Below are 27,822 nucleotides of genomic sequence, written 5' to 3' on the forward strand. Positions count from 1 at the left end.
AGACAGAAACTGGGTAAACTCCAGGTCTAAACGATAATAAACTACAAAACTTGTGTGTGTACCTGTTAGGGCGCTGAAGGATAAAGGAAGATATTCAAGAAAATTATAGCAAAGTCTTGATTAGCTACCATGAAAGATTGTTGCTACTCTAGCAAACTCGTGTTTTCAGGATTCTGACAGTTATGAATGAGGGATGTTGATGAATTTAAACCAACATATTTTTAAAAAAAATTTAATTCACCTACAGCAAACATATTCATCCTCACATTGAAATCTGCTGCAGGTTTCAGTGTGATTAAGTTAAAAGCAAAGCTTTACATCAAAAGAAATATGACTGAACTGAATTTAATATCACTTTGCACAGAAAAGCACAGTCAACATAAACATAATGGCACAATGCTTTGGAGACGATTGATAAGCATGGTAGATGGAAGATGAAGATACAAGTTATTTAAACAAGATGAAAACGGTAAGCTCTCACTCTGTGCATCTAATACATGTATTTCAAAAACATCGCGCAATTCATTCATTCATTCATTTTCACAGCATCTAATGTTTATGGTGTTTACAGTTTCACAGCAAGATTGGTCCAAATTTATAAATTAGAAGCAGACCATGACTGCATTCTCATACAATCAACACAAAACTACAACGCCACTGGAGCAACACTCACCACGACAGTATCAATTCCAGATTAATTTCTGTGTGTGTTTGATTTGTTCTCCTTTACTCAAACTGTGGCATGAAGCACTTTTTCTTTCCCAAGACTGCAGATATGCAAAATGTAAACATTTAATAATAATAATAATAAAAACACAAACAAACTCCAGATCTCTAAATATAATTATCTATGGAGCTGATTGGGGCTGGTAAGGTTTTTGAGTTTATGTGGTGGAGCACATATGGCTATTCAGTTCACAGTGACCGAGCAACAACACAAAGAAACATTTAGGCAATTAATGGCATTAGAGCCAATTTCTTTTACTGCTCACTCACAATTATCATGTGGCTCAACTGGAATTCAGCAGAGAATATCAGAACTGACAGGTCTGCCACCATCTAGACCTATTCATGCCTGTCACATTGTTCACTGTGAACCTGTTTCATTTGTGAACTAAATGGGTGCCCTATGTGGTGCTCTGTGGTGAATGCCAATTGGGCACATGATGATGTATTTGTTTTGTTTTTTTGTAAATTCTGAGATTTCAGAGGTTCAGCCAGAGCCGATTTTATACTTTCAGCCAATTATCAGTGCAGTTTGGTAGTCATTTATAACTTGTATTTTTCATTTAGTCACCTTTGTTCTATGTCTTTGGTTTGCAGGGCTGACAGAATGTGATATAAACAAAATTTAACAGGATGGAGTTAAATAAGTTCTCACAGTTCCATGACTGCTCCTCCCAGCAACACAACATTTGTCTTTCACCATCATCTGATTCTTGATTCTATTGTTCCATCAGTTTTAATGTGACAACGCAAATTAAACCAACTAAATCAAATGTAGTCTTAACAGGAACTTGGGTATTGACTGACAGAACTTAACTACTTGTAAAGTAGTAAAGCTTTAAGACGCTGAGGATAACAGACCAGCATGTGAACACAGTGGGGAACTGAAACAGCTTCAAATGTTTCTTTTTGAAACCTGTGGAAACCAAAGCACAGATAAAAGGAGAGTAAAGTGAGATTTATAAGGTGGACACAACATGATTTCCCAACTCATAAAATTAAAATACGGCCACATTTGACTTCACAAGGCTTGATCCAAGAAATTCAGTGGTAACTCAGTCTTTAAAGCTCAACATATGATTGGAAAGTTCTATGAATATGTAAGTTCACTTTCAGATTTGAGCCACTGGTGGCAACCTTTAGATACATACATGACAAACTGTCCTCAGTCAGAAGCAACATCTTCTTTTGACTGCTTCTTCATTCATAGGGGGTTTGCACAACAGACAGCTCCACATATTTGATTTCACAAATTTATACACTGGATGCAACCCTAACAAGATTTGATCCTTCACCAGGTCTTTAAGCAGGGAAAATGTATAAATCACTACATGATGGAGAACTGCCCTTAAGAAAACTTCCCAAATTGTTCTTAGGGCTTTCATAGACTTAGAGAATATACTGAATCAGAAAAGGCAGAAACACTGTGGGTGCTCAGCTGCTTGTCCACAGGTGAATGAATGTGACATCCATGAGAAAGCATTATTATAAGTGATTATTGAATAATCCCATAAACCTGGCTACTTCTTTAAGCTTTCAGCCACAGTTCTGTCAGGAACTTCTCAGTTAAAATAGGATTGTTATTCCATTTGGAGTCATTTTCAATTTCTGGCCTTATTCGTGGATGACCTCCTGCCTTTCCCACAACAAAAACCTTAAAAGGTTTTCAGCACAAACAGATCAGGCATCAGTGCCAACACGCAAGCACTGATTATTTCACATAAGAATAAGATGAAAAAAAGGAGTTGGAGATGGGTTGCAACGAGCAGCAAGGCCCAAGCAGCTTAAATAGAATAACCTGTGTGAGATTTATCTATATTTATATTCCAGAAGTGCTAACTGAGCTCTCCACTGTTTGTAAAAGGCAATATTAACTAGCTACGCTTCATCTGATCATAAAACTATTTTTATTTTATGATTTCACTTCAATTTCAGTTTCCCCTGCATTCTTTCGTTGTTGTTTTTTTCTGAGAATAGGCATTTATTAGCTGTCCATTTTGAACACTAAATGAGGTACTTTACAATGTATAAAAACATGTATGATATGATTATAGTAGACGACATGACAAATATTCAAACTGCCCAGCCCTACTACACAGGAAGACACGGTTGAACTGGGAATGCAACTCTTATTTGAGGAATCTGTCATCAGAGGGAGACACAGCTCTTTTGGCTATGTTCTCAGCTAAAGAAACAGGCAGACATACGGTTACCTCTCACTTTTGTTTTCCGTGAGTATACCCATGTACCTCTTCACATCTTCCATGACTGAAAAGATACATCACAGTATTTCCAAGGTTACAGTCTGCTAAGATGAGGTAAGGGCAAACTTGCTTCTGCAAGGACAGGCACATAGTAAGTGGAAAGCCTCAAATTGAGCAGAGAAGAGGGCTTGAAAGTGTCACTCAGGTGCTGGAAGTCCACATGTGCATCTGTTTTGCAAACTGCAGCACAAAGACAATGTCAGGCCTCTGGTCCGGGTCTGGGTTGATGCACATGCTGACCAGGTCACGCAGCTGCAAAAAGCATGAGGCTGTTATTTCAGCTTTTAAAAAAACAAAACAAACTACGCTGTGCATAAATTGGTGTAAGCAAAAGGACACATGCTTCAGGGCTATTTTACAGAACAAAAATCACCACATTCAGAGAAGGAGCTAAAGTAAGTAGTAGTAAAGTAGGACTTGAGAGTTCACTTTACCCACAGGCCATGTTCTCAGAATTGTTCAGTCATGCTAAACATAATTTTATAGGCACAGTCGAGATGCAGCAGCGCACGCTATTCTCCACGCTCATCATCTTGTGACGCCCTAGACTGCTTTCAGTGTCGATTATACATACTCTCCCTGTGCCTGCCTCTCACAGTCCAAAGTTATGCACCTTAGGTTAACTGGTATACTAAATTAACCAAAGTTATGAGGTTGTGTTTAAAGTTTAAAAAAATATTACACTGTATGAATGTATTAAATGTGGCTTGTAGCTAAAGCACTTTCTGTGGTCAGTAAGACCACAGACACAGAAAGAAATGCAAGGGCAAATATAGTACTTTCTTTATATTGCAAAATACCACACATTATGCTGTCTAAACCTTTTAACTTACAATGACTGGAATGAGCCACTGTTTCAACAGCATTGCGCTTGTGTGTTATCAGGGAAGGTCAAATCTATGATTATCTGTCCAAGTTTACCAATATCAGTGCGAGTGGAGAAGGTAGGCTCCCTCTCCATATATTCACTTATCTTGTGTGAACAACTAACATGTTGAAACAAACTGTATTAGCTTTCATGGAATAGCTTTTCAAGCGCTCAATATAAGGACCTATGTATTCTTCATATGGCCCCTGCGAGGCTCTGTACACCTTTTTTGCCAAACAGAAAAATAAAACTAGCAACATAATAAACCAAAAAGTTAATGAAACTCAAATTCAAATCAAAACCAAACATGGCTTTGTATTACTTTACCTTATCAGAGTAATGGTCCGTGGGGAGAGGGGGGTAATCACACTGCTCTATCTTCTGACAGAGGGACAGAAGGTTCATCTTGTCCCCATAAAATGGACTCTGCAGTGCAGCCATCTGGAGCAAAGAGGGATAAGGGATAAGGAAAGAAGAAAAATGAATTAGCTTGGTTGGCACTACCTACAAGTGAAATATTATTCCTGACCAGAGTTCAAGTAACATTGTGGTGTTCAGAGAGGTCTCTATTCTCGTGCCAGGGTGCTCGGCGGAAGTGTAAATAAAAGAAAAAAAAAAAGAAAAAGAAAAAAAAAAAGAAAAAGAAAAAAAAAAAAAGGAAGTGTAAATAAAAGAAAACGTTTAAGCTTATTTATAAGATCCCACCTCTGGGTTTAAAGTTGAAACGTTTTTTTTTTTTTATTTACATTTCCGCCGAGCACCCTGGCACTAATCAGCCAACAGGCACCACAAGCTTGGTTTTCTTTTTTCCAGGGTAAGAAAGTCATTTTCTGTTGAATCATTCACTATAAACACAATGAAAAAGTCAAAGTGTCTTTGGACCTACCTCATACAGAAGACAGCCCAGGGACCAGATATCTGACTTAAAATTGTAGCCATTCTCATGGATTCTCTCGGGTGACATGTAGTAAGGTGTTCCCACTGACACACAGAAAACAACAGACTTGTCATTTTGTGCATAAATGAAAAAGATGAAAACACTATTTATGCAGTAGTTTAAGTGTTAAACCTTATAGTAGGAAAACACATACGACAGTGAATTGTTTATTTTTTTATTTTTTTATTACCACACCCCCAAGATATCTTTGTTTAGATTTTTGTTTTACACAGTTTCCATTTTCGTCACTAAAATATTTAATTCTGTGTTCTATATGATCTGCATGCCTGAATCAAGAGCTGATCTGACAGAAAATTATGCACAACATAGAAATTGTGCATAAACGTGTGTTGTGTGTGTGCGTCACCTAAAGAATGTGCTACAGTGGTCTTGGAACTGAAGAAGCGTCCTAGTCCAAGGTCTCCCAGTTTTACCTCCCCGGTGGCTGTTATAAACACGTTGGCTGGCTTGATATCTGGTTTAAACACATGCACACATTGACATTCATTGCAAATACACTGCAATTCTGTTCTAAACCCAAGAATATAGTGACATTATATACACTCTACACACAGTAGTTGATTTCCTGCAACTATGAGAGGTGTGCTTACGGCTAATTCAATTTTGAGAAAGAACCATGCCGTTTCCTGTTTACAGACAAGTTACAGCTCCAACATTTACCGCGTCCAGTGAAAACTGCTGTAATTACGTCACAAACCAATTCAACTTTGCTTGGTTTTGGGGGGATATTAGAAATGTTTGGTCTGTGCTGTTATTTTTCTATTTAACAATACTTTCCATTAAAATAGAAAAACAAAATCACAATTTCTTTGAAAATCAGATTTAAAAAGATTTAGGTAGGCCAAAAAGCATAATCTGATTTTCAGTGAAACTGACACCTTACTGTGATTTTCTTTTTTAATTTTAATGGAAAGCATCATTATCAATATAAAAATCACAACTTCTCTGACAATCAGATTCTGCTTTTTGGCCTAAATCTTTTCCAACCTGGCAAGTACCACAGTATTAAAATACAAACTCCATACCAAAATAGTTTTGGGTGTGCAAATAACAACAGGATCCAACATTTTGCAAATTGTTTTTTCCTTTGGAAAGAGATTCTTTTTATTTTAACACCATGTAACATGTTATTATTCCCAATTGCTAGATACACCTGTACATATCAGTTCCTTGTATTTTAATTTTGACTGACAAAAGAAAGAAGGTTAGGAAGATATGAATGCACAACAACTGAGGTGTTTGAGCAGATTAACTACATCAGCATAATGATGGCAATGGAGATGAGGTGTGCATGGTAAAAATGCAAAGTGGAGTTGTTTACCACGGTGCATTACTCTGCGTGAATGCATGTGCTCCAGAGCGCTGCAGAGTTGCACAAAATATTTCCAAATTGTTCTCTCTGGGATAAGTCGTCTCTTCTTCTTGAAGTACTGAACAGAAAGAAGGAAGAAGTGTAACTAATCTAATTCTACATGTTAGAGCAATAATATTGTGTCATTGTTCTAACTATCCCTCAGTCATACAAACACACTTTCAGCTCTTTATTCCTAGCACTTTAAGTGTTTTGTCTAGCTTTTACACACACACAAACATAGGTGAAGCGGCCTCCTTTTCCTTGGATTGGTCTGTCTGATTTATTGTCAAAGCAGTGTTGCTGCCTCTTTCTGTTGATACTGTTTATATGGTTATTGGTTTATTGGTTATAATAAAGCCTTATTTTGTGTTAAACACCTCTGCCTGGTGTCCTTTTCATTCCAATCCGGATCAAATTGTTACTGTCCTCCACCCTGTTTGCCTAGCTTTCATGTGGGGACGTAAAATGAAGATAGCTGAGACTTTATTTATAAATACTTTACAAGGCAAAAATAGTCCTCACTTTAAATGAGGCCACACAAATATTCATTAAATCTTTATTAACACCTTCACAAACAATGAGCTCATGTCTTTACCATTATATATTTGAAATTAATGTGCACTTAAATATTTAAATCACTTCTTTAGACTTTTATTATATATGAGCTTATTAATTAACAATCGATTTTTATATGTGATTTGATAAATTACATACTAAGTAATAACTGTATCCAAAATGCAAGCATAAATTCAAATGATCACAGGAATACTCAGGGCCATTTATATACAAAAAGTTAATCAAGGAAGTGGAAAAATATTGGCAACTCCTAGCACTATCCCTCAGCCTATTAGTAAACACACCTATGACATCAATTTCAAAATCCTATGTTGCATCGTTCTCGAGTTGTTGAATTCACAATAAAACATTTCCTCTGATCTTTGACTGAGATTTGAACGAGTCATAGGGTTTTCTGACCTTTATCATCTGGGACAGATCTCCAGCATCCGCAAGCTCCAGAACAATGTTGAGCTCATTTTCTTCAATAAAAGAATCAAGGTACTTGATTACATTGGGGTGATTCAGCTGCTGCAGTGGACAAACAAAAGAAAAATGGTAGCGTCAACGGAGCTGTCACAAGCAAGGTGTATAGCAGAGCCGTCCATGCAAATGTTTCAAACAAATAAAATACTGGCGGCATCAAATGCCATTAATTTCAAAATCCTGTGCTGCCTCACACGATTTCCTGAAAACTCAGTGACCTTCGCCAAGGTCATTGTCACTGAGTTTTAAACACATCTGAGATTTTTAGTAGATACACCTATGGTGAACTTGAAACTCTTACATTGCCTCACTCTCAAGTTATAGCATTCACAAACTTGGGTCCATGCCATCTACCTGTCTGGCAGGGTGACCACCAGTGTTGGTCAAGTTACTTGAAAAAAGTAATTAGTCGCTATTTACTGATTACTTATTTTCAAAAGTAATTAGTTACTTTACTACTTGGTTACTTTTTAAAAACATGATACATAACATGAATATATAATAAAGCAATAGACCTTTCAGCCCAATTGTATTTTTTCTGCATAATCATTCATATAAAATTGAATCAAATGAAAAAGTCTCTTTTTAAAACTTGTTAATCCTTTAACTCTATGCACATTGCATCAAGCAAAAATTTAATTATATGCAACATTCTCTGACTGGAAGAAATTTGTTTAACATTTAAACCTATTTTCCGCTTATTCCAGCATATAAAATTAAATCTTTTTTTTATGTTTACACTCACTCTTTCAAATAGATGCAAGTAAAACACAGCAAAAAATAAATTAAATCAAAGATTCAGCGACACTGAGTCCTGTCGCTCTTAAATCTATTTTCACCTGTTTAGCAGGAGTGGGGCCGGTGGAGGTTTGCGGTCATGTCAGTGGGGGGGATCAGGGGGTTTCTCTGAATTTCACATTCCCGTGGCAGCATGCTAGGTGCTTGTTCAGATTTGAAATTTAATTTTTTTCGCTGTAGAAAGAAGTTTTCTTCCTACGCAGAGTGTACAGTGGACGCTAATGTTTTTGTCACTTTTTATGGAATCAAACTCAAAGTAATGTCAGTACTTCCAAGCTTTAAACGCTGCATGGTCGTACTCTCTCCCACACTCCATATTATCCATTGTTGATCTAAACGTGTGTTGCTACCATGGACGTCGCACGTTCGTACGTCATTGTCATTAGACACTCTCACAAACAAAATCACGGTTTAGTAACACAGTATCCTTAAGTACTTTCTATCTAACACAGCGGTCCCCAACCTTTTTTGTGCCATGGACCGGTTTATGCCCGACAATATTTTCATGGACCGGCCTTTAAGGTGTCGCGGATAAATACAACAAAATAAAACTAGTGCCGGTACCGAAAAAAAGAAAATCATAACACACGTGAAAAGACCCAGGAAAACAGAGTAAACGATAAAAACGATAACAAAATAACGCTGAAAACCGATGAAAACCCTGAAAACTATACATTTCACACCTGAGCCTCAAAACGGTACCAAACAACTCACGGACCGGTACCGGTCCGAGGCCCGAGGTCTTTCTCCTGAGTAACCGCCACCCAATTTCGCACTCATTCACTTATTATCAACCAGAGTATAATTTGCTTTGACAGACTTTACCTTCAGTAAATCAATCTCTTTGATGCAGTCCTGACGAGCCTTAGCATCCATCATCTCGAAGATCTGCAAAGATATATTGTGAGCAAATGTGGAAAGAAAGAACTTCATTTTAACTGAAAGAGACCTCCTGCAAATCTTCAACAAGCAGTTTAGTGGTGAGGGAAGAAAAGACGATTTGGAAAAATTAATTACTCAAGTCCGCTAAAAGCAGTCAATAGAAGAGAAACAATCTAAATAAACCATCAGTAATTATTAAGGCTGTATTATATTGAGACTGTGACACTATTGACACGATAATCAGCTTCTGTTTGAGTAAAGTTCTGATAGCTCTTCCACATTGTGTTGGCTCATGACGCTTAAGAAAACAACAATGGAGGAATCACTGTCTTACATTTAGTTATAGTTCTTTCAGATAGATATCTAGTGTACTGAAACTCACCCCTAGTGCTGTGTAGTCCATTATTGTAAAATTAAATGTTTTAAGAAATAACCACGTCAGGAAATACAGTCCCAATTCCCCAAAATTTGGAAAAGATATGTAAATGTAAATAAAACATAATGAAATGATTCGTGTTACGTTCCCCCCGAAGGGGTCTAGGCATGTGAGTGAGGGGACCAGTAACAAATGAGTCCGGAATCAGAATGAAAAGGAAAACAGACAGAGTTGTTCTGTATTAATAGAACTTTATTACGAAATGGTACAGGTGGATTACAAACGACATTAACATTAACTTAAAGGGCCGGCAACGCCGTCTTACCAACAACGCCAAAGAAACAAAGAAAACGCTCGCAGCCACGAAAGGCAGGAAGACTACCAAACAAACACAATAAAAAAGGAGGCACTTCCCACACTTCCTACCCTACTCCCCACCACGGGGAGACACTCTCAGGGCCCACAAGCCCGTCTGCTCACTGGTCAGAAAGAGGCTGTCTGTCCAAAATCTAGCACAGAACCGCGTAGAGCCACCGAGGAAAAAGCCACCCTGCTCACAGCTCATCCCCAGTTTAAATAGCCTCAGAGGATGATTGCTGACTGGAGTCAGGTGGCAAACGAGGCTAATCAGCAGCAGCTGTGTCCTGGGGAGAGAGGAGAGTGAGAGAGACAGAGAGGGGTAGGAGCGGCAAGAGGGGTGGAGGCGGGGAGAGTGGGCAAACACCCCACCCACACACTCCCACAGCCTCACAGAACGTAACATTCCCCCCCCCCCCCCCCTTACATTGAAGCCCTACCAAAACAACAACAACAGCAACAACAACAGCAACAACAACAACAACAACAACAACAACAACAACACCCTATTGCGAGCTGCGTGAGAGTGCATCAGCCACTATATTGTCAGTACCTTTCTTGTGTATGATCATCAGATTGTAATCCTGGGCCAGGAGTGCCCAGCGCATCAGTCGCTGGTTGTGATTGTACATCCGGTTCAGAAAAACGAGGGGGTTGTGGTCTGTGTACACGGTCACCGGGGAAGCGCTGGAGCCCACATACACTTCAAAGTGCTGCAGAGCTAGAAGCAGAGCTAAGGCTTCCTTCTCTATGGTAGAGTAGTTCAGTTGATGGGGTTTGAACTTTGCAGAGAAATAACAGACCGGATGGCACACACCTTCCTCATCATCCTGCAGCAGGACTGCCCCGGCTCCGGTGGCACTGGCATCGACCTCTAGCTTAAAGGGGCGAGAGAAGTTTGGAGCTGCCAATACAGGGGTGCTGCACAGAAGAGATTTTGCCGACTCAAAGGCATGCTGGCATTCAACTGACCATTCAAAAGGCACCTTTGGGCTACACAGTTTGGTTAGCGGGGTCACGACCACAGAAAAGTTCTTACAGAAACACCGGTAATATCCGGTCATCCCTAGGAACCGCCTTAGTTCCCGTCTGGTGGCTGGACTCGGGTAGTCCAGGATTGCAGCAACCTTCGCCTCCACTGGGCGGACCTGCCCAAACCCCACCTGCTTACCTAGGTAAGTGACGGTTGCCTTACCAAACTCACACTTAGCGAGATTGAGGGTCAACGAGGCCTCGGCTAGCCGCTGAAACACTGTCCTCAGAAGGGACATATGATCTGCCCATGTGTCTGTGTATAGCACCACGTCATCTAGATACACATTGCACTGGGGCACATCTCCCAACACCAACTGCATCAGTCGTTGAAAAGTAGCTGGGGCATTTTTCATGCCAAAGGCCATTACTGTGTATTGCATGAAGTGGTCAGGGGTGACAAATGCAGAAATCTCTGAAGCTCTGGGAGTGAGAGGCACCTGCCAGTAGCCTTTAAGGAGATCGAGTTTGGTGATGAATTTGGCAGGGCCGATGCTGTCAATGCAGTCTTCCATACGAGGAAGCGGAAAAGAGTCAGAGACCGTTACAGCGTTTACCTTCCGATAATCTGTGCAGAAACGGGGTGTGCCATCAGACTTAGGTGTTAGTAGACATGGGGAGCTCCAGGGGCTACAACTAGGTTGTGCCAAGCCGTTTTCTACTAAGTACTCAACTTCTTCTTTCATGACCTCACGTTTGGCGAAGGGGCAACGATATGCATGCTGCTTGATTGGGACTGCGTCTCCAACGTCAATGTCATGCTCACAAACGTGGGTACGCGAGGGTACGTCACTAAAAAGAGACAGGTAGGAGTGCAGCAAGTCAAGTACCTCTTTACACTGGGACGGAGGAAGGTGAGATAGGTTGGCCTCGGCCTTAGCTAAAAAAACAGAATTTGACAACCGCCCACATTGCTGTCCCTCAGAAAGGGTACCCAGATCATCATCACCCTTAACTTCAACACTTAGCAGGGCAACAGGGACTGAACCGGGGACAGCCGTCCCAGCAGTGTCTGATGATTCTGTCATGCTGGTGTCTCTGGTATGGTATGGTTTCAACATGTTGACATGGCATAGGCGAGTCTTCCTTCTGCGTTCTGGGGTGTTGAGAATATAGTTGGTGTCAGACACTTTTTTCACTATCACATAGGGGCCTGAGAAACGAGCCATGAGGGCAGAACTGGGCACGGACAACAACACAAGAACTTTGTCCCCAGGCTGGAACTGTCTTTCCACTGCTTTTTGATCACATCGTTTTTTCATGTTTGCCTGGGATACACAGAGAGCCTCTTTTGCTAACAAAGTAGCCCGTTGCCACCTGTCCTTGCATGTTTTTACAAACTCCACCACAGTAGTTTTAGGCACACAACCACTGAGAAAACTCTCCTTCAGCAACTTTAGCGGACCCCGCATGTCATGTCCAAACACCAGGGTAGCTGGGCTGAACCCCAAAGACTCCTGCTTCGCATCACGTATAGCGAACAATACAAAAGGGACCCCTTCATCCCAGCTTTTTCCGGTGTCGTGGCAATACTTACTCAACATCGCCTTGAGAGTTTGATGCCACCGCTCCAGTGCACCTTGTGACTCTGGGTGATAAGCACTAGACACAGAATGAGAAACTCCAAAGGACCGTAGAGTCAGATTAAAATCCCTGGACATGAAATTGGTACCCTGATCTGTCTGCACGGTTTTCGGGAGGCCAAAGGTGGTAAAGAATTTGACTAGTGCTTTGGTAATGCTTGCTGTCGTGATTTTCCGCAGAGGAATCGCCTCTGGGTATCGAGTGGACACACACATTATGGTTAACAAGAACTGATTCCCTGCCCGCGTCTTTGGTAAGGGGCCAACACAGTCTACCAGGATATGCTCAAAAGGTTCACCGACAGCAGGGATAGGACGTAGGGGGGCGGGGGGCACCGCCTGGTTCGGTTTACCCACAAGCTGGCAAGTGTGACAGGTGTTACAAAACTGCACTACATCTGCTTTCATTGCCGGCCAAAAGAAATGCTGCAGTATACGGTCATATGTTTTAGTGACACCCAAATGACCTGACCATGCGTGATCATGTGCTAACTGCAGCACATGCCACCGCAGACTGGTCGGAACCACCAACTGCCGCACTACGCTCCAGTCTTCTCCAGGCCTTGGGGTCCACTTGCGCATCAATAAACCTTCCCAAACGAAAAATGTCTGCCTCTTGCTCCCCTCACCTCCCTTATCCTGAGCTGCTGCGGTAAAACACTGAACTAATGAAGGGTCTTCTTTCTGAGCCTTCACAAGTGCTTCCCGGGTGAGCAGAAAAGGAGCTCCAGACACAGGAGCTGGCTCAACCACACTGTGAGCTAACTCTAAGGCTCCATTATCTCCCTCATCGGTGCAGGGCATCACATCCTTCTCTAGAATAGAGCCGATCACTGATTCTGACAAATCAACCCCCCCACCTTGTTGCTGGGCACGTGAACGAGTCAGAACGCTCACCGGGAACACATCCGGGTGCTGCAGGCTGAGGGCATCTAACACAGGCTCTATAACAGGATTGTTGGTCACCTCAGGGGTAGGGTAAACTTTCCCACCCGCGATATCATTTCCCATTATAAAATCCACCCCATTAATCGGGAGAGAAGGCCGCACACCCACTGAGAAGAAACCACTCACCAGCTCACTCTGTACCCAGATACGATGGAGGGGAGCAGGCACAAAACTCATCCCAACACCTCTTACAATGATGCTAGAGTCACAGTCAGACTTCTCATTAAATTCAAGCACACTAGCTAGTATGAGGGACTGTGAGCCACCAGTATCACGCAGAATGGTCACTTCACGCTTATCCTCGGTCTTACCAGAAAGCGAAACTATCCCCTTAAAAATGAAGGGCTTAAAACACTCATCCGGGGTCTCAGGGGAAGGGGGCCTACTGACAGGAGGCATGGTTTTAATCAGCCCAACCCCTTTTGGTTTACGTGAAGACGAGACTGATTGTTTCCGTCTGTAAGCTTCACAATCTGCGATCAGGTGGCCAGACTTAAAACAGAAAAAACACTTTCGGTCTGCCTTGGGACGAAACACAAGTACCTCACTCTTTGGGTGCTGTGCAACTGGCACCTCGCTAGCCTTCACTGGGGCATCGCGCCGGTCATACCTACTGACACTGGTTTTATGGACGAGCGCGAACTCATCAGCCAGCGTCGCAGCCTGCTGTAGCGAGGAAACCTTCTGTTCATTAATATATACCGCGATGCGCTCAGCAATGCAGTTCTTAAATTCCTCTATGAGCATTAGTTCCCGGATCGAAGCCAGTGGCTTTGCAGGCCGCACACCACCGATCGAAAAGAACACCTTTTTCCCTGGCGAAATCAAGATAGGACTGACCCTGACCTCTTCTCAACCCCCGGAAACGCTGCCTATAGGCTTCTGGGACCAGCTCATAGGCCAGCAGGATAGCCCTTTTCAGCTTGTCATAGTCCAAGCTGTCCTCAGCTGACAACGAGGAACAAACTTCTTGAGCCTTACCCGCCAGCTTACATTGGAGCAAAATGGCCCATGAATCCCGTGGCCAGTGCAAGGCCGTGGCTATTCGTTCAAACGACTCGAAGTAGCTGTCGACCTCAGTGTCACGGAACATCGGAACCAGACGACTGTTTTTCCCTACGTCAAACGGGGTGTCTGCCTGACGAATGGAGGCAGTCGGAGGAAGGGAAACCTGCCGGAGTTCCAGCTGTCGCAACCTCACAGCTGTCTCTGCCTCCACCTCCACCTTCCTCAATTCGACCTCTCTGGCTTTAGCAAGCTCTGCGTCTAAACGCCTAAGCTCCAGCTCTTTCTTTAGCTGGAACTCCCTCTCACGGTCCTCCTTTTCTAACTGGAGACGAGCCAGGCGTACACGGAGCTTAGCATCCTGCTTCGAGCCTTCACTTGATTCAATGGAGAGGGGTTCGAAGCGAGGCAATGTCATGGGTTTGTCCTCAGGCAGCCCCTGATCAACAGGTGTCGACACCAATGGACCTACAGCTTGAGCTGACTGGAGAGGGAGCGCAGCCGATACAATACAACTAACCAGGCCACCGGCAAACAACTCACAAAAACTCAATTTTCCTTCCATTCATATCCTGGACGAGCCCCCACATTGTTACGTTCCCCCCGAAGGGGTCTAGGCATGTGAGTGAGGGGACCAGTAACAAATGAGTCCGGAATCAGAATGAAAAGGAAAACAGACAGAGTTGTTCTGTATTAATAGAACTTTATTACGAAATGGTACAGGTGGATTACAAACGACATTAACATTAACTTAAAGGGCCGGCAACGCCGTCTTACCAACAACGCCAAAGAAACAAAGAAAACGCTCGCAGCCACGAAAGGCAGGAAGACTACCAAACAAACACAATAAAAAAGGAGGCACTTCCCACACTTCCTACCCTACTCCCCACCACGGGGAGACACTCTCAGGTAGTGATGGGACGTTCTGTATCGAGGCTTCGGAGCGTGTGTCGAGTAATGGAGGGGGCGTTTCCGCGAAGCGCGTATCGAGGCTTGCTTCATTTATGGGAGGAGCTGAAAATGATGACGTCCGAAGCCTCGCTGCCCGGCTGTACCACGTGACTGGTTCATGAAGTGGTTCGAACTTTGCCGCGAGATATGACAGCGATATAAACCCCTCAGACTTCATTCAAAATGTGGGTGTTTGATGGAGAGTTGCGGTTAGAGAGAGTTTGGAGACCGTTTGGAGGTTTATGAGAGTGAGGAGAGAAAGTCAGGAGAGAATGGAGCCAGCTAAGAAGAGGAGGATGTCCTCCCCTGTGTGGGAACATTTTGATTTTATTCCTCCCAACAAGGTATGTAAATTTCTACAGAAGATGTATTGTCATGATACTGATGGTGCAATACAATTTATGTTGAGCTGTCTTGACTTTTGTACAAGGTGAAGTGTTTGCTATGTGCCAGGGAGCTGGGATATAACAACAACATCCATGCTTAGGCACTACAGAGCTTTGCATGAGAATAAGAGGAACACCGATTGTGGAGCAAGACCAGGTGAGCCATCAAATGCAATGATAATATAGCATGCAGTAATGTTACTAAATGATATAACAATATTATACAACTGTTATAAGTTACGTGTGTGATATTTATATTTGTGCTTTGTCTTTATTGTCTTTCCTCAGGAGAACAATCTCAAATAGATGAAGACCTGGTCAGCATGGTGATTGAGGACTCCCAGCCATTTAGCATTGTGGAGGACAAAGGATTCAAAAGATTTGTTAAATCATTAAATCCCAGCTATGTTCTCCCCACTAAAAAGGACGTAAAAGCAGTGAAAATTTAGTTTTTACAGAATAAAATGTGAACAGGCAGGACTGAGGCTCAAAGCCTCAGTGTGTAGCTGTCCATACCTCAACGTTACAAAAGCACAACTACTGTCCACACCCCAACCACACCTCACCTCACAGTAAATGATCATTTCCATTTCAAGCATTTCCAAATAATCATTTCCCATACTGCCACTATAAATATACACAGTATACTGCCATCACTACAATATACATGTTTTACACACTCCTTTTGTTGTTGACATTTACAGGCTGTGTGCAAAATGCCACACTCTTCAAATTCATGCCAGCTATTATTTTTACGTCCAGTAGGTGTCCTGCTAGAGCAAATGAAGCTTCATGAAGCTTCGCGTTGGGGTGAACCAATTGGATGAAAAGCTTCAGTGCTTCATGGGGCTTCATCTGCCCATCACTACTCTCAGGGCCCACAAGCCCGTCTGCTCACTGGTCAGAAAGAGGCTGTCTGTCCAAAATCTAGCACAGAACCGCGTAGAGCCACCGAGGAAAAAGCCACCCTGCTCACAGCTCATCCCCAGTTTAAATAGCCTCAGAGGATGATTGCTGACTGGAGTCAGGTGGCAAACGAGGCTAATCAGCAGCAGCTGTGTCCTGGGGAGAGAGGAGAGTGAGAGAGACAGAGAGGGGTAGGAGCGGCAAGAGGGGTGGAGGCGGGGAGAGTGGGCAAACACCCCACCCACACACTCCCACAGCCTCACAGAACGTAACAATTCGTAAATGTCATAAACCCACGTTTTATTCACAACAGAACACATAAAACAATACCAAATGTTTAAAGTGATAAAATGAACAATTTTACAAAAAAGATTGTCTAATTTTTTAATTTGATGGCAGCAACAGGTCTAAAAAAAAAAAAGTTGGGGCAAGGTCACGTTTACCACTGTGTACCATCCCGCATTTTTTAACAACAGTGAATAAAAATGTAGGAACTGAAGAGACCAGTTGATGGAGAGGAATGTTGTGCCATTCTTGTCTAGTACGGGATTCTAGCTGCTTAAAGGTCCCAAGTATTCTTTGTCACATTTGTTTTGTTTCCTAATAAGTCAAATGCTTTCAACTGGTAAAAGGTCTGGACTGCAGGCACATCAGTTCAGCACTTAACTCATTCACTGCCATTGACGTCTATAGACGTCAATTACGTTTTTCAATGGGAGGGGCTAGAATACAACCTCGGGCAGCTTGTCAGTGAAGTTTATTTTTTCATATATTTGTAAATAAATTGTTTTGATAAAACATAACCTTTCTCAGTGTTATTTCTGTTTTATAGAAGTGAAAAACTATTTTACCGGTATATGTTAGAGGTGTCACAAAGCAAGAAATATTAGTGTCAAAGGCACTTTTCTGCTTGAAATGTATTTTTCACAAAAAGCTCGTTTTCTCCCTTTTTTTGGTCAAAACAGGCATTTTTGGTGGAACCCACCTCTCTTCTACAGCTGATTACTAAAGAATGGAAAATGGTAGAAACAAGCTTTTTTTTTTTTTGGATGAAAGAAGAGAGTCTGTTCTTCATTTTGGTAGGTTCAGCATTTATATGATCATAACACACAGTTTTCTGTGGCTCTTCAAAAATGAGTAAAAATGCTCAAAAACCCTGGCAGTGGGGAGTTACCTGATTTGGAAATGGCTGGCAGTGAATGAGTTAACATCTTCTCTACAAAGTCATGCTGTTTAAATAGATGTAGTATGCGGTTTAGCATTATCTTGCTGAAATATGCAAGACCTTCCCTTAAGATGATGTCTGGATGGGAGCGCATGTCAGTATAAGACCTGTATATACCTTTCAGCACCACTGAGTTGCTGCTGTTTCGATTAGCATATATCCACAGTAACAAGATTACATGCATTAGTCATTATAACTGATTACATGATCAAATCTTAGTTTGACTTTATTAATAGATCATAAAACCATCTCCATCTTCTTTGTCAGACTATCTTTATTAAATTATAATTATTTCTGAGATCTTCCGTAGATGTGCATGTCTACCTCTTTCTCACGGTAGAATAATGTGTCAATTAATAAACAGTTATGAGTGGGTGAATGCCAAAGGCACAGCTTTCCTCATTTACCATTGTTATTAACAAGTAAAGATGGTTTGTTTTCCACAAAACTCATGTTTCAGAATGAGAACACAGAAGATGAAGTCTTTCTGTGCAGTGAAATATTAAAATACTTAACTCTATACAGGTCTAGGGAGTTTTGAGTTTGAATAAACACTATAATGGAGAACATTTGGGTAGCGTGGGAGCAGACAGAAAGATCTCATGAAAGATCTCATATGGATTACTATAACTATACTCTAATTGGTTTATTAAACAGAAGGAAGATCAAGAGCTCAGGTATCTTAGGCTCCTGAGGGAAATAAACATCAGTCAGTGGAAGATGAAATACAGTGTTAATGTAATTCAAGCAATGTGTTCCTTGTTTTGTCTGAATTTTACTTTTTTTAGTTTGTGTTCGGTGCAAATGTGATAGCTGCCACTAGTCGCCTCACTCAATCCTCACCCTGCAGGTTTAAAGCTAAGCCCAACATACTTCTACTCCTGAGGAATACTGGTATTATACTGGTAACACAGCAGAACTGAATTCAGCTTCATGCATCTTGGTTTTACTAGTATTATTAGCACTAAAGGAGGCTGAAATTCACTTAATATTTGACACATTCATGTAAACAACTATGCTACCAGTGTTTAAACAGTGGTTAAAGCTAAGCTAGCAAAGACTAAAATAAATTAACATTATGCCTACAAGTTGCAGATGATTAAGCAGAAGAATGTATTTGATAAGGCGTGTACAGTTTACTTTGTAAAATAAAATACTTTAAGTAATCAAGTTAAACACATTAACTTGCAAAACACCAATTTCCACTATAATAAACATAAACAGGAAATGACATTGCACTGCAGTGAGATCTAACACCACATGTATTGCGACTAAGTACAAAGAGCTGTACCTGGACCTTCTTGAGTGCCACCAGCTGTCCATCAAGCAGATATGTTGCTTTATAGACCTCACTGAACTGACCCTGACCGATCTTCTTCTCAATGTGGAAGTTTGCCATTGTGCAGCAGTAATTATAGCTTGGAACATTTTTCTGAACAAGAAAACACCATCAGCAGTAAAACAAAGCAGTATATTATAACTCAATAGATGTCATTTTTTTCTTTCAGCTTAGTGATTTTAACATATCTCTCAATACTATGTGTTGTTTCAAAGTCTAAGGCTAATACAGACAGAACATTTTGAATATGTTGATGGTAGTTATCATCAACTACCACATGCTAATAGAAGAAGAACATTACACTCTGTTAGTCACAATGTCTAAAATTATCTTGTACAGTGCTTTAACTTACAATGTCATATAGACACTATACATTTTGGAACATGTAATGCTCTTCTTTTGGCAAAAAAAAAAAAAAAGAAAAAGAAAAAAGGCCAATACTATTTTTTGGGTCAATACTACTACTACTACCTACCTGATTTTCCTGGCTTGGTATCTTGTAGAGATTATTGTGTTTGTCTAAGGTGGGCTGGTTGTTGTTCTGCACCTCCATGTTTGCATCACACCTACCCACCTCTGCAACAAAGAATAGTTGAAATGACTTATTTAAAATCATGGTACATCTGCTTAAAACATTAAAAAAAAACCCAAAAAACTCCAGTCATAATACGCAGAAACTGGGATAAAGTGTAAGCATGAAAAACTAGTTAATGCATTTATTACTTCTAGGTTGAACTACCTCCTTCAGTTAATTCAAAATGCTGCAGCAAGAGTTATGACGGGGACTAGAAAGAGAGAGCATTTTTCTCCTATATCTGCTTCTGGCTTAGCTTCCTGTTAAATCCAGAATTTAAATCCAAATTTAAAATACTCCCACCACAAGGTCTTGAATAATCAGGCCATGTTATCTTAATGACCTCATAGTAGCATATCACCCCATTAGAGCACTTCGCTGTCAGACTGCTGACTTACTTGTGGTATTTAAAAGTAGAACGGAGGCAGAGCCTTTAGCTCCCAGGCCCTGTGGAACCAGATTCTACTTGGATTTAAGACACAGACACCCTTGCTACTTTTAAGATTAGGTTTAAAATTTTGCTTTTTAATAAAGCATATAGTTATGGCTGGATCAGGAGAGCCTGAATCCTCCCTTAGTTACACTGCAATAGGTCTAGGCTATTCCCATGATGCACTGAGTGTTTCTTCTTCACTCAATATGTGTTTATACCCCTCCCTGCATTTAACCATTAATCTTTGTTATTAATCTTAATCACTATTAATCTCTGACTCTTTTCCACAGTGTTTGTTTTTTTTCTTCTCCCCTCACTCTGAACCGGTCACGGCAGATGGCTGCACCTCCTTGAGGCCGGTTCTGCCACAGGTTTCTACCAGCTACAAGATTTTTCTTTCTCCATTTCACCAAAGTGCTTCTTCATAGGGGATCATCTGGTTGTTGGGTTTTCTCTGTATTATTGTAGGGTCTTTATCTTAATATAAAGTGTCAGGCAACTGTTGTTGTGATTTGGTTGTATGAAACTGAATTGAATGTACATACATATGAAATAAGATGTCTGTTTATGCAGCTAAAATGTACATCATTTCTTGGTCTTTACTTATATGAATTATTGTATTACTACATGGTCACAGGATGGTCTTTATTAGGGGTGGGTTTTGATTATCGACTTAGGGATTAAAATCGATTCTAGCTTGGATAACGTGATATTAGAGCTGGGCGATAGAACGATAACGATATGTATCGCGATATAACTTTTACTCAATAGAGAAATTAAGCTATCGCGATAGACCTCGCCGCTCTTGTCCTCTTAAAAAAAAAATTTAAAAAAAAAAAGGTCAGCCAATCCAAATCAAGTAGCGCAGAGCCGAACCAATCACAGCCGCAGCGTCACGTCGCGTGACTTGTTACATACAGCACAAGTGCCAAGCCGCACGTGTGTTTGTTTGGGAAGCAGCCAGCGGGTAATGGAGCCAGCGCATAATGGAGGAAATGAGTGTGCCGACTAGAAAAATCAACCGAGCGTGACCGAAGAGAAAACAGATGATGGTTCCAATGCCGGAGAGATTGTCGAACGGAAGAGCCATAGAAGTTCCGTAGTGTGAAGGTATTTCGGCTATTTCAAGTCTGACAAAAAATAGAGTAGCGTGCACTGTAAATTGTGCCGAAAGCAAGTCTGGAAATACAATAAACTGGTGCATGCGTCACACTGTGTGCCACGTTATTGTTTCGGTGAAATGAATTTCTACAATACTGTTACTGTTAATTCTACTCTCTGCAGTGTTTAAATGCTTACATATACACAGTTACTGTCCCTCCACACATACGACTCGGTTCTGCTTCTATGCCCCAGCTCTGTTTACTTTTTCCCACCGAGGCTTCTAGACTTCTGATTGGCCAACATTTCTGCACGGTTAGGAATCTAGCGCCACCTGCTGCTTTGGCATGTTCATAGCAGCGTTTTCCTTCATTTCTCCCTTTATGTGTGGACAGGATTATTTTTTTAAAACGAAAACGGAAAATCTCCGTTTTCAAAAATACCCGTGTACGTGTGGACGTAGCCTCAGTCTCTGACTGGAAGCGCTAATTCGTCATTCGGCTTTTGTCAGACTAAAGTAACTGTTAAAACTGTTTGAAAAGCTCAGCTATACAACAAGGAGAGATTGAGAATTTCCTTTTAGTTCTCAGTTTATTTGATATTGACAAAAGTTAGTCAATTTTGTCTGTTCTTCTGTAAAACAAACTAAGATTTATTTTTAGAATTAATATTTTGTTTCTAAGTGGAATTGACAATTTAGTCTGTTTCGTTTGTTCTATTTTGAAACTTAAACGCTTTAGCGGCTGCCTTTTGTGTAGTTTGCAATATTTGCCTTTATTTATCTGAAAAAGTCTCATGTTCCTTAAGTACATCTACCCTGTTGAACTTATTATGGGAAATAAATATTTAAATAAAAACAAGCTGCTGATTATTTCACATTTTACTTGTGAGCAACGGCACATTTAAATCTTACAAATATAGTTATTTGGCTCATATCGTGATAGATATCGTTATCGCCTGAAATGAAAAAAAAACATATCGTGATATGAAAAAATCTCATATCGCCCAGCTCTACGTGATATCGATTCATTAAAATCCTGAACCGATTTTTAAATATAAATTTATTTTGCCCGAAACACCAAAATCTCAGGTTAAACCTCACAAAATTTCAACAACCACCAAACAGCTAAAACAGTAAATGAGAGCAGGTACACAGATTCTGCACAAAGATGTAAACACAAAGCACGGACCCGCCGACAGATCGGAATCAGTGAGATGGCGCCTTTCTCACCCGATGGCACGGGCATGGACATGGTCGGGGCTGAAAGCCAACAGCTCGCTGATTCTAATGTTTCGGCGGGTTCACGCTTTGTGTTTACGTCCTTTTTGCGCTAGATTCTGAAGCTGCAGGTTTTATCTCTCTCCAAACAATATTGATTGAACCAGCAGCAAAAGAAGATCCAAACTACGCTTCACATAAACATCGTCATGAATTCCTTACTTTTGCTGTTTCGCTTCCAACACGATAAAAATCACACTTCATGCACAGCTCTCACTCTCTCTCTGTGTACTTCAAGAACAGCTTCCAATCTAAAAATCTCTGTTTTCTGCATTATTCGCTTGTTTATTACGCACAAGTCTACCGTTCTTTATACCGCTGTCGGCCGCTGTTTTTTTTTCCTTTTCCTTTCTTCCGAAAAGAAAGCCTCATTTCTGCTGTTCAATACTGAACAAATTTAAACTTTTTAAAATTATGCAAAATGCTTAGCTGTGTCCCTAATACAACCTCTGTAACTTTGCTCTGCTTCACTTCAGTAGCATCAGGTAATGTTCATATGTTGATTAATGGTTTTCTTTTGTTTTTGATCTACCGCAGAATATTTTTAAGGTCAAATTCTGCAATAGAATCCCAGACCAGGAAAGTCGCCTTCATGTTTTTCTGTGTTTTATCCTCAGTTACTCTGACACAAAGGCATCTGCTGTGATGTTTACACCTTTGATAAAGTCTGGCAAGTCTCAGCTTTCTTTTTATAAAAGATATGGATATGTACTGATACGTGATCAGAATTATAATATTTCTGACTGTCTGAGGCAAAATTTCCCGATTCAAATTGAATCGAATAAAATCGTGGATCAAATCGATTCGGGAGATCAGTAACGATACCCAGCCCTAGTCTTTATGCTTTATAACCATTACAGTTTGTATATAACTGTGATTTGGCACATATAGATAAAAATAAAATTAGTTAAAATCAAGATGACCTGTTAGTTTAAGACATGTAGCTCTTGAACTTCCTTCTCTAGGTGTTCTTTCATATACAGTGGTATGCAAAAGTCTGGGCACCCTTGATAATTTTCCTTCATAAATCATTGGTTGTTTGGATCAGCAATTTCATTTAAATATATCATATAGTAGATGAACACAATGATACTTGAGAAGTGAAATGAAGCTTCTAGGATTTACAGAAAGTGTGCAATAGTTACTTAAACTAAATTAGGTAGGTGCATACATTTGGGCACCCCAACAGAAAAATTATATCAATATTTAGTAGATCCTCCTTTTGCAGAAATAATGCCTCCAAACACTTCCTATAGCTTCCAATGAGAGTCTGGATTCTGGTTGAAGGTATTTTGGACCTTTCGTCTTTACAAAACATTAGTTCAGTCAGGTTTGATGATTTCACAGCATGGACAGCCCGCTTTAAGTCACACCATAGCTTTTCAATAATATTCAGGTCTGGGAACTGAGATGGCCATTCCAGAACATTGTACTTGATCCTCTGCCTGATTTTGAACAGTGTTAAGGGTCGTTGTCTTGTTGAAATATCCAGCCCTGGTGCAACTTCAACTTTGTCACTGATTCTTGAACATTGTTCTCTCATTATGCACTGAAGCTGGCACGTTCCCTGAGTTTTTCCAGCAAGATGGTGCACCACCACATTACGGGTGCCAGGTCCGAGCATTCCTAGATGAACAGTTTCCTGGAAAGTGGATTGGTCATCGTGGGCCAGTTGAATGGCCCCCAAGGTCTCCCGATCTGACCCCCTTAGACTTTTATCTTTGGGGTCATCTGAAGGCAATTGTCTATGGTGTGAAGATACGAGATGTGCAGCACCTGAAACTACGGATACTGGATGCCTGTTCTGGCATTTCTCCTGCGGTGTTGCTATCAGTGTGTGAAGCGTGGGAGAAGAGGGCTGCATTGACAATCCAACACAATGGGCAGCACATTGAACACATTTTATATGTGGTCAGAAACTTATAAATAACTCATGAAAGAATAATGTTACGTTGAAACCGAGCACACCATTGTTTTTCTTGTGACATTACCAATAAGTTTGATGTGTCACATGGCCCTCTTCCTATTGAAAAAACAAAAGTTGTATCCAAGATGGCCGACTTCTAAATGGCCACCATGGTCACCACCCATCTTGAGGAGTTTGCCCCCTCACATATACTAATGTGCCACAAACAGGACTTTAATATCACCAACCATTCCCATGTTATTACGGTGTATCCATATAAATGGCCCACCCTGTACTTGTCACGTGCAGACTCCTACATCATTATGATGAAAGCATTGGGGTTCAATTCGCCCAAAGACACTTCAACATGCTGAATGGAGGAGTGAGGGATTGATTGATTGGTGGATGACCCGACTCAACCCCTGAGTCACAGCTGTAACGTTCAACTTAGCAGTGTACAGGTCACATCCATAGGGCAAGACTGCACAGTTGGGTATGTTTAACTACCCAACTGAACATCATATAAGAGCATTTTTATAGTTTATTACAAGAATCATATTTACTTTCTATGGATAGTTATCCAAATCATAACAACTCTTGAATAGGGTAATTTTTTAATGACTCATTCACCTGGATACTGTACTTAATTGCAATGTGGAGTCATTAACTCTTCATTAACCTTTCTCCAGTTACAAAAGGACTCTGTTGCCAGGTTTCGGCAACAGGTTTGGGTCCTGTGGTGACTACAATAATTCAAGCCAAAGCTATTTTCAGACCACCAGATCACTAAAAGTGACTCAAAATAGCTGGTACTGCATCTCTGTGTGTGCTAAGTTATTATGACTAGATGAGTTATTTTAACAATTTTGTACCTTCTCTCGCAACTTAAGAGTCCAATAAAAACAAACCAAAAGCAAACGTTTTGGATCAATTGAAGTTTTTTTAAGGAATTTTCAAAACAATCTGATAATAATTAATTATAATAGTCCAGCCTAGAAAGTAATAAATGCATTGCCAAATGCAAATATGACATGCTTAGAGCAGATACCAACTGATCGCTGTAACAAGGTCCATGCTAATCATGCACTAATCAGGACATCTGATTACCAGAAGTTAAGAAAAAGAGTGAATAGCAGAATAAGCTGTTTGGCATTGGTAGAGTTTGGCATTTTCATGGGCACAACTATGCTACTCAACCCACAAATGCATTTTTGCTAAGTTGTATGCACATATGTTTTTGACTTTTTGCAAAAGTGTCAAGGAATACCCGCACCTGTGAAATTAAAATGCATTGTTTCTGATTATCTTTTTTCTCACATGCAGCTTTTGACATAAACATAACTCTTCATGTAGTGAAGAAGAGCATGCAGAGGGTTGATGAGACATGCTAAGGTAAGATGGTGGCATCTGCTCTGGGGACCCCTAACGGGAGCAGCCAAAAGAACAACAATCTGACATAGCTCCCACGCCCTCATATGCCAGCAGAAAATCGTTGTTGATTGAAGTTGCTCAATGTCATTGGCAATCTCTGGATGCCACATGACTATTAGTCGCTTCCTGTGTAGACAGTCTTACTACTCAACCTTTCCTTTCATATTCAAAGATGTCGAGTGCTCTATGAAACTATTGCCCAATGGCTTTTGGCTACTGTTGGTAAAAGAACAAAAACTTAATTGGGTAATTTCAACAGGTCACATGATAGAGTGAGGCAACATCTCACAGTGGTTTCACCTAAAACTTCTAGTTGTAATGACCCATACCTTTTTTTCACACCTTGGCTCATGTGATGAGCATATGATAAGGAGTGGGTCAACAAACATCTTAAAGTACAAACCCCAATACCTGGTACTCTCCAACATTTGGTTTTAGAACTGCAAAAGCTCTTGGATGAGAGTTGAAACCTCTTCAAGAAATTTAAACAAGTACAATGGTTTTCTTATACTGTTTCTACATATAATGTTCACTTCTACACAGAAACCACACACCCAGACAGGAGGGGTGGGGGTACAGCTTGTTACTCATGTTTGATACACAAATATTGTCATTGTTATATGGATGTGTTTTGTTTGGGGTTTTTTTGTGTGTATTTTTAAACTAATGCCAGAGATGCTATCACATAATACACCCAATGCCGCATCTCTGTTCTACCCAATTACCTCACGTTGTAATCGACTAACTTAATGTATAATCCAAATTGGTCTAAGTCAAAAGTACAAAAATTATATTCACAGGAAGATAAACCAGGAGCTGCAGAAGTTACGAGTTTTGCAGTGGTTTCCTGTTGTGAAAGAAGAGCCTGCAGAGACGAGAATTACCCCAATAACACTCACCATTACTTCATTTAGCTTGAGTGACAGGTCGCCGATAATTACTTTAAAGTGGCAATGGAAACATGGAAATTAAATGGATGTGAATTTCAGTCCAAGTGTTCTGCTGCGTGCTCTTTTCCGGGCCTGGTGCAGCACGATTGTTTAAAATAGAAAAAAATATATAATATTATGTTTAAACTATAGACCAGGAATCTATAAGGTCTCGTTTCTGTCCGGGTAAGCAGCACGCTAACGTTGCTGCTAACTAGTTAACTGCTACGAAGGTTGTGCAGCTCTCCAAAATGAGGCTGTATCCTGTTCCATGACGCGTGTTATGATTCAGCCACACACGAACTTACTGAAGCGAGCTGCTGCACAATTCTGCGAGCTGCCACCGTCTCCTTACTACTGACTGTGTCTTACCTGGAGAGGAGTCAGTAATGTCCTGCGGCGTGAAGGCCTTCCACATTTTACAACTTCTGTTAGTTCGTGTTGTTGTGCAACTCCTCACACCAACAATGTGAGTCAGACCCCCGCCCCCGAGTCTCTCTCTCCCGCCCCCGAGTCTCTCTCAATCGCCCCCCGCTCGCTGTCCAGCAGCTTGTTCAATAGAGCTCGCTGATAACTGAATAACAGAAAGATACGACAAAGTTTTCAGTCTCTGGTTGCTAAAGTGGACGCGAAATTGTGAGAAGTGTTTGAGCAAAGTGGGTCAGTAGTCTCCGCGCCCTGCTTCTAAGTCTCCTGCATACGGGATGGGGCTTTTTTTAAGAGTCTGGTCTGAAAATAGATTTGTATAAATTAACATGTTGAAACGAAAGAAAAAAACGTGGTGACAGATGAGGTTGAAACGGAGATGAAATTTCTATTAAACGTTAATCATTCGGGGGGAAACAACTACAAAACAACAAAGCAAGGAAGAACATAATTTAATCTGTTCGGATCTGTAATACAAAATTACTAAAGCAAACTTTTGTATCAAAATGTAAAAAAAAAAAGAACAAAGAACAATGAGAGACCTGAACACACACAGGTGCATACATTTTACAATTGTTTATTTATCAAGCATATTTAATTAAACTGAATTAATATACGTTTATCCTTGTGCTGTTTTAAGCTATGTTGTGTTAATTATTTGTATATGTATTTTTTGATGCTTTGGCAATAGTATTTTGCCATGGTTATTTGGGTCAGTGTTGTTTTTTGTTTGTTTGTTGGGAT

At 40.8% G+C, this 27,822-nt stretch overlaps 1 protein-coding gene across 3 annotated transcripts; it reads right to left on the bottom strand.

Moving 5' to 3' along the window:
- Positions 1-216: 216 nt before the first annotated feature.
- nek6 (NIMA-related kinase 6) lies at positions 217-27,130 on the bottom strand. 3 transcript variants are annotated; one of them, XM_086301630.1, is made up of 10 exons: positions 27,025-27,130; positions 19,475-19,575; positions 18,952-19,092; positions 8,835-8,897; positions 7,146-7,256; positions 6,138-6,246; positions 5,163-5,270; positions 4,745-4,839; positions 4,186-4,299; positions 217-3,242 (listed from the first exon to the last, which is right to left on the bottom strand). In XM_086301630.1, exons 1-10 carry the CDS (start codon positions 27,068-27,070, stop codon positions 3,132-3,134), a joined length of 999 nt encoding a protein of 332 aa, XP_086157756.1. In that variant the 5' UTR covers positions 27,071-27,130; the 3' UTR covers positions 217-3,131. The 3 variants fall into 3 exon arrangements, with proteins under 3 accessions (XP_086157756.1, XP_086157757.1, XP_086157758.1); XM_086301631.1 differs by lacking the exon at positions 27,025-27,130 and adding an exon at positions 26,623-26,869; XM_086301632.1 differs by lacking the exon at positions 18,952-19,092.
- Positions 27,131-27,822: the final 692 nt, after the last annotated feature.

The sequence above is a fragment of the Aulonocara sp. 'chitande type north' Nkhata Bay genome, linkage group LG7 (assembly GCF_057382095.1).
Source record: "Aulonocara sp. 'chitande type north' Nkhata Bay isolate Kocher_YH1m ecotype deep benthic linkage group LG7, A_spYH_male_GT1.1, whole genome shotgun sequence".
Lineage (NCBI taxonomy): Eukaryota > Metazoa > Chordata > Actinopteri > Cichliformes > Cichlidae > Aulonocara > Aulonocara sp. 'chitande type north' Nkhata Bay.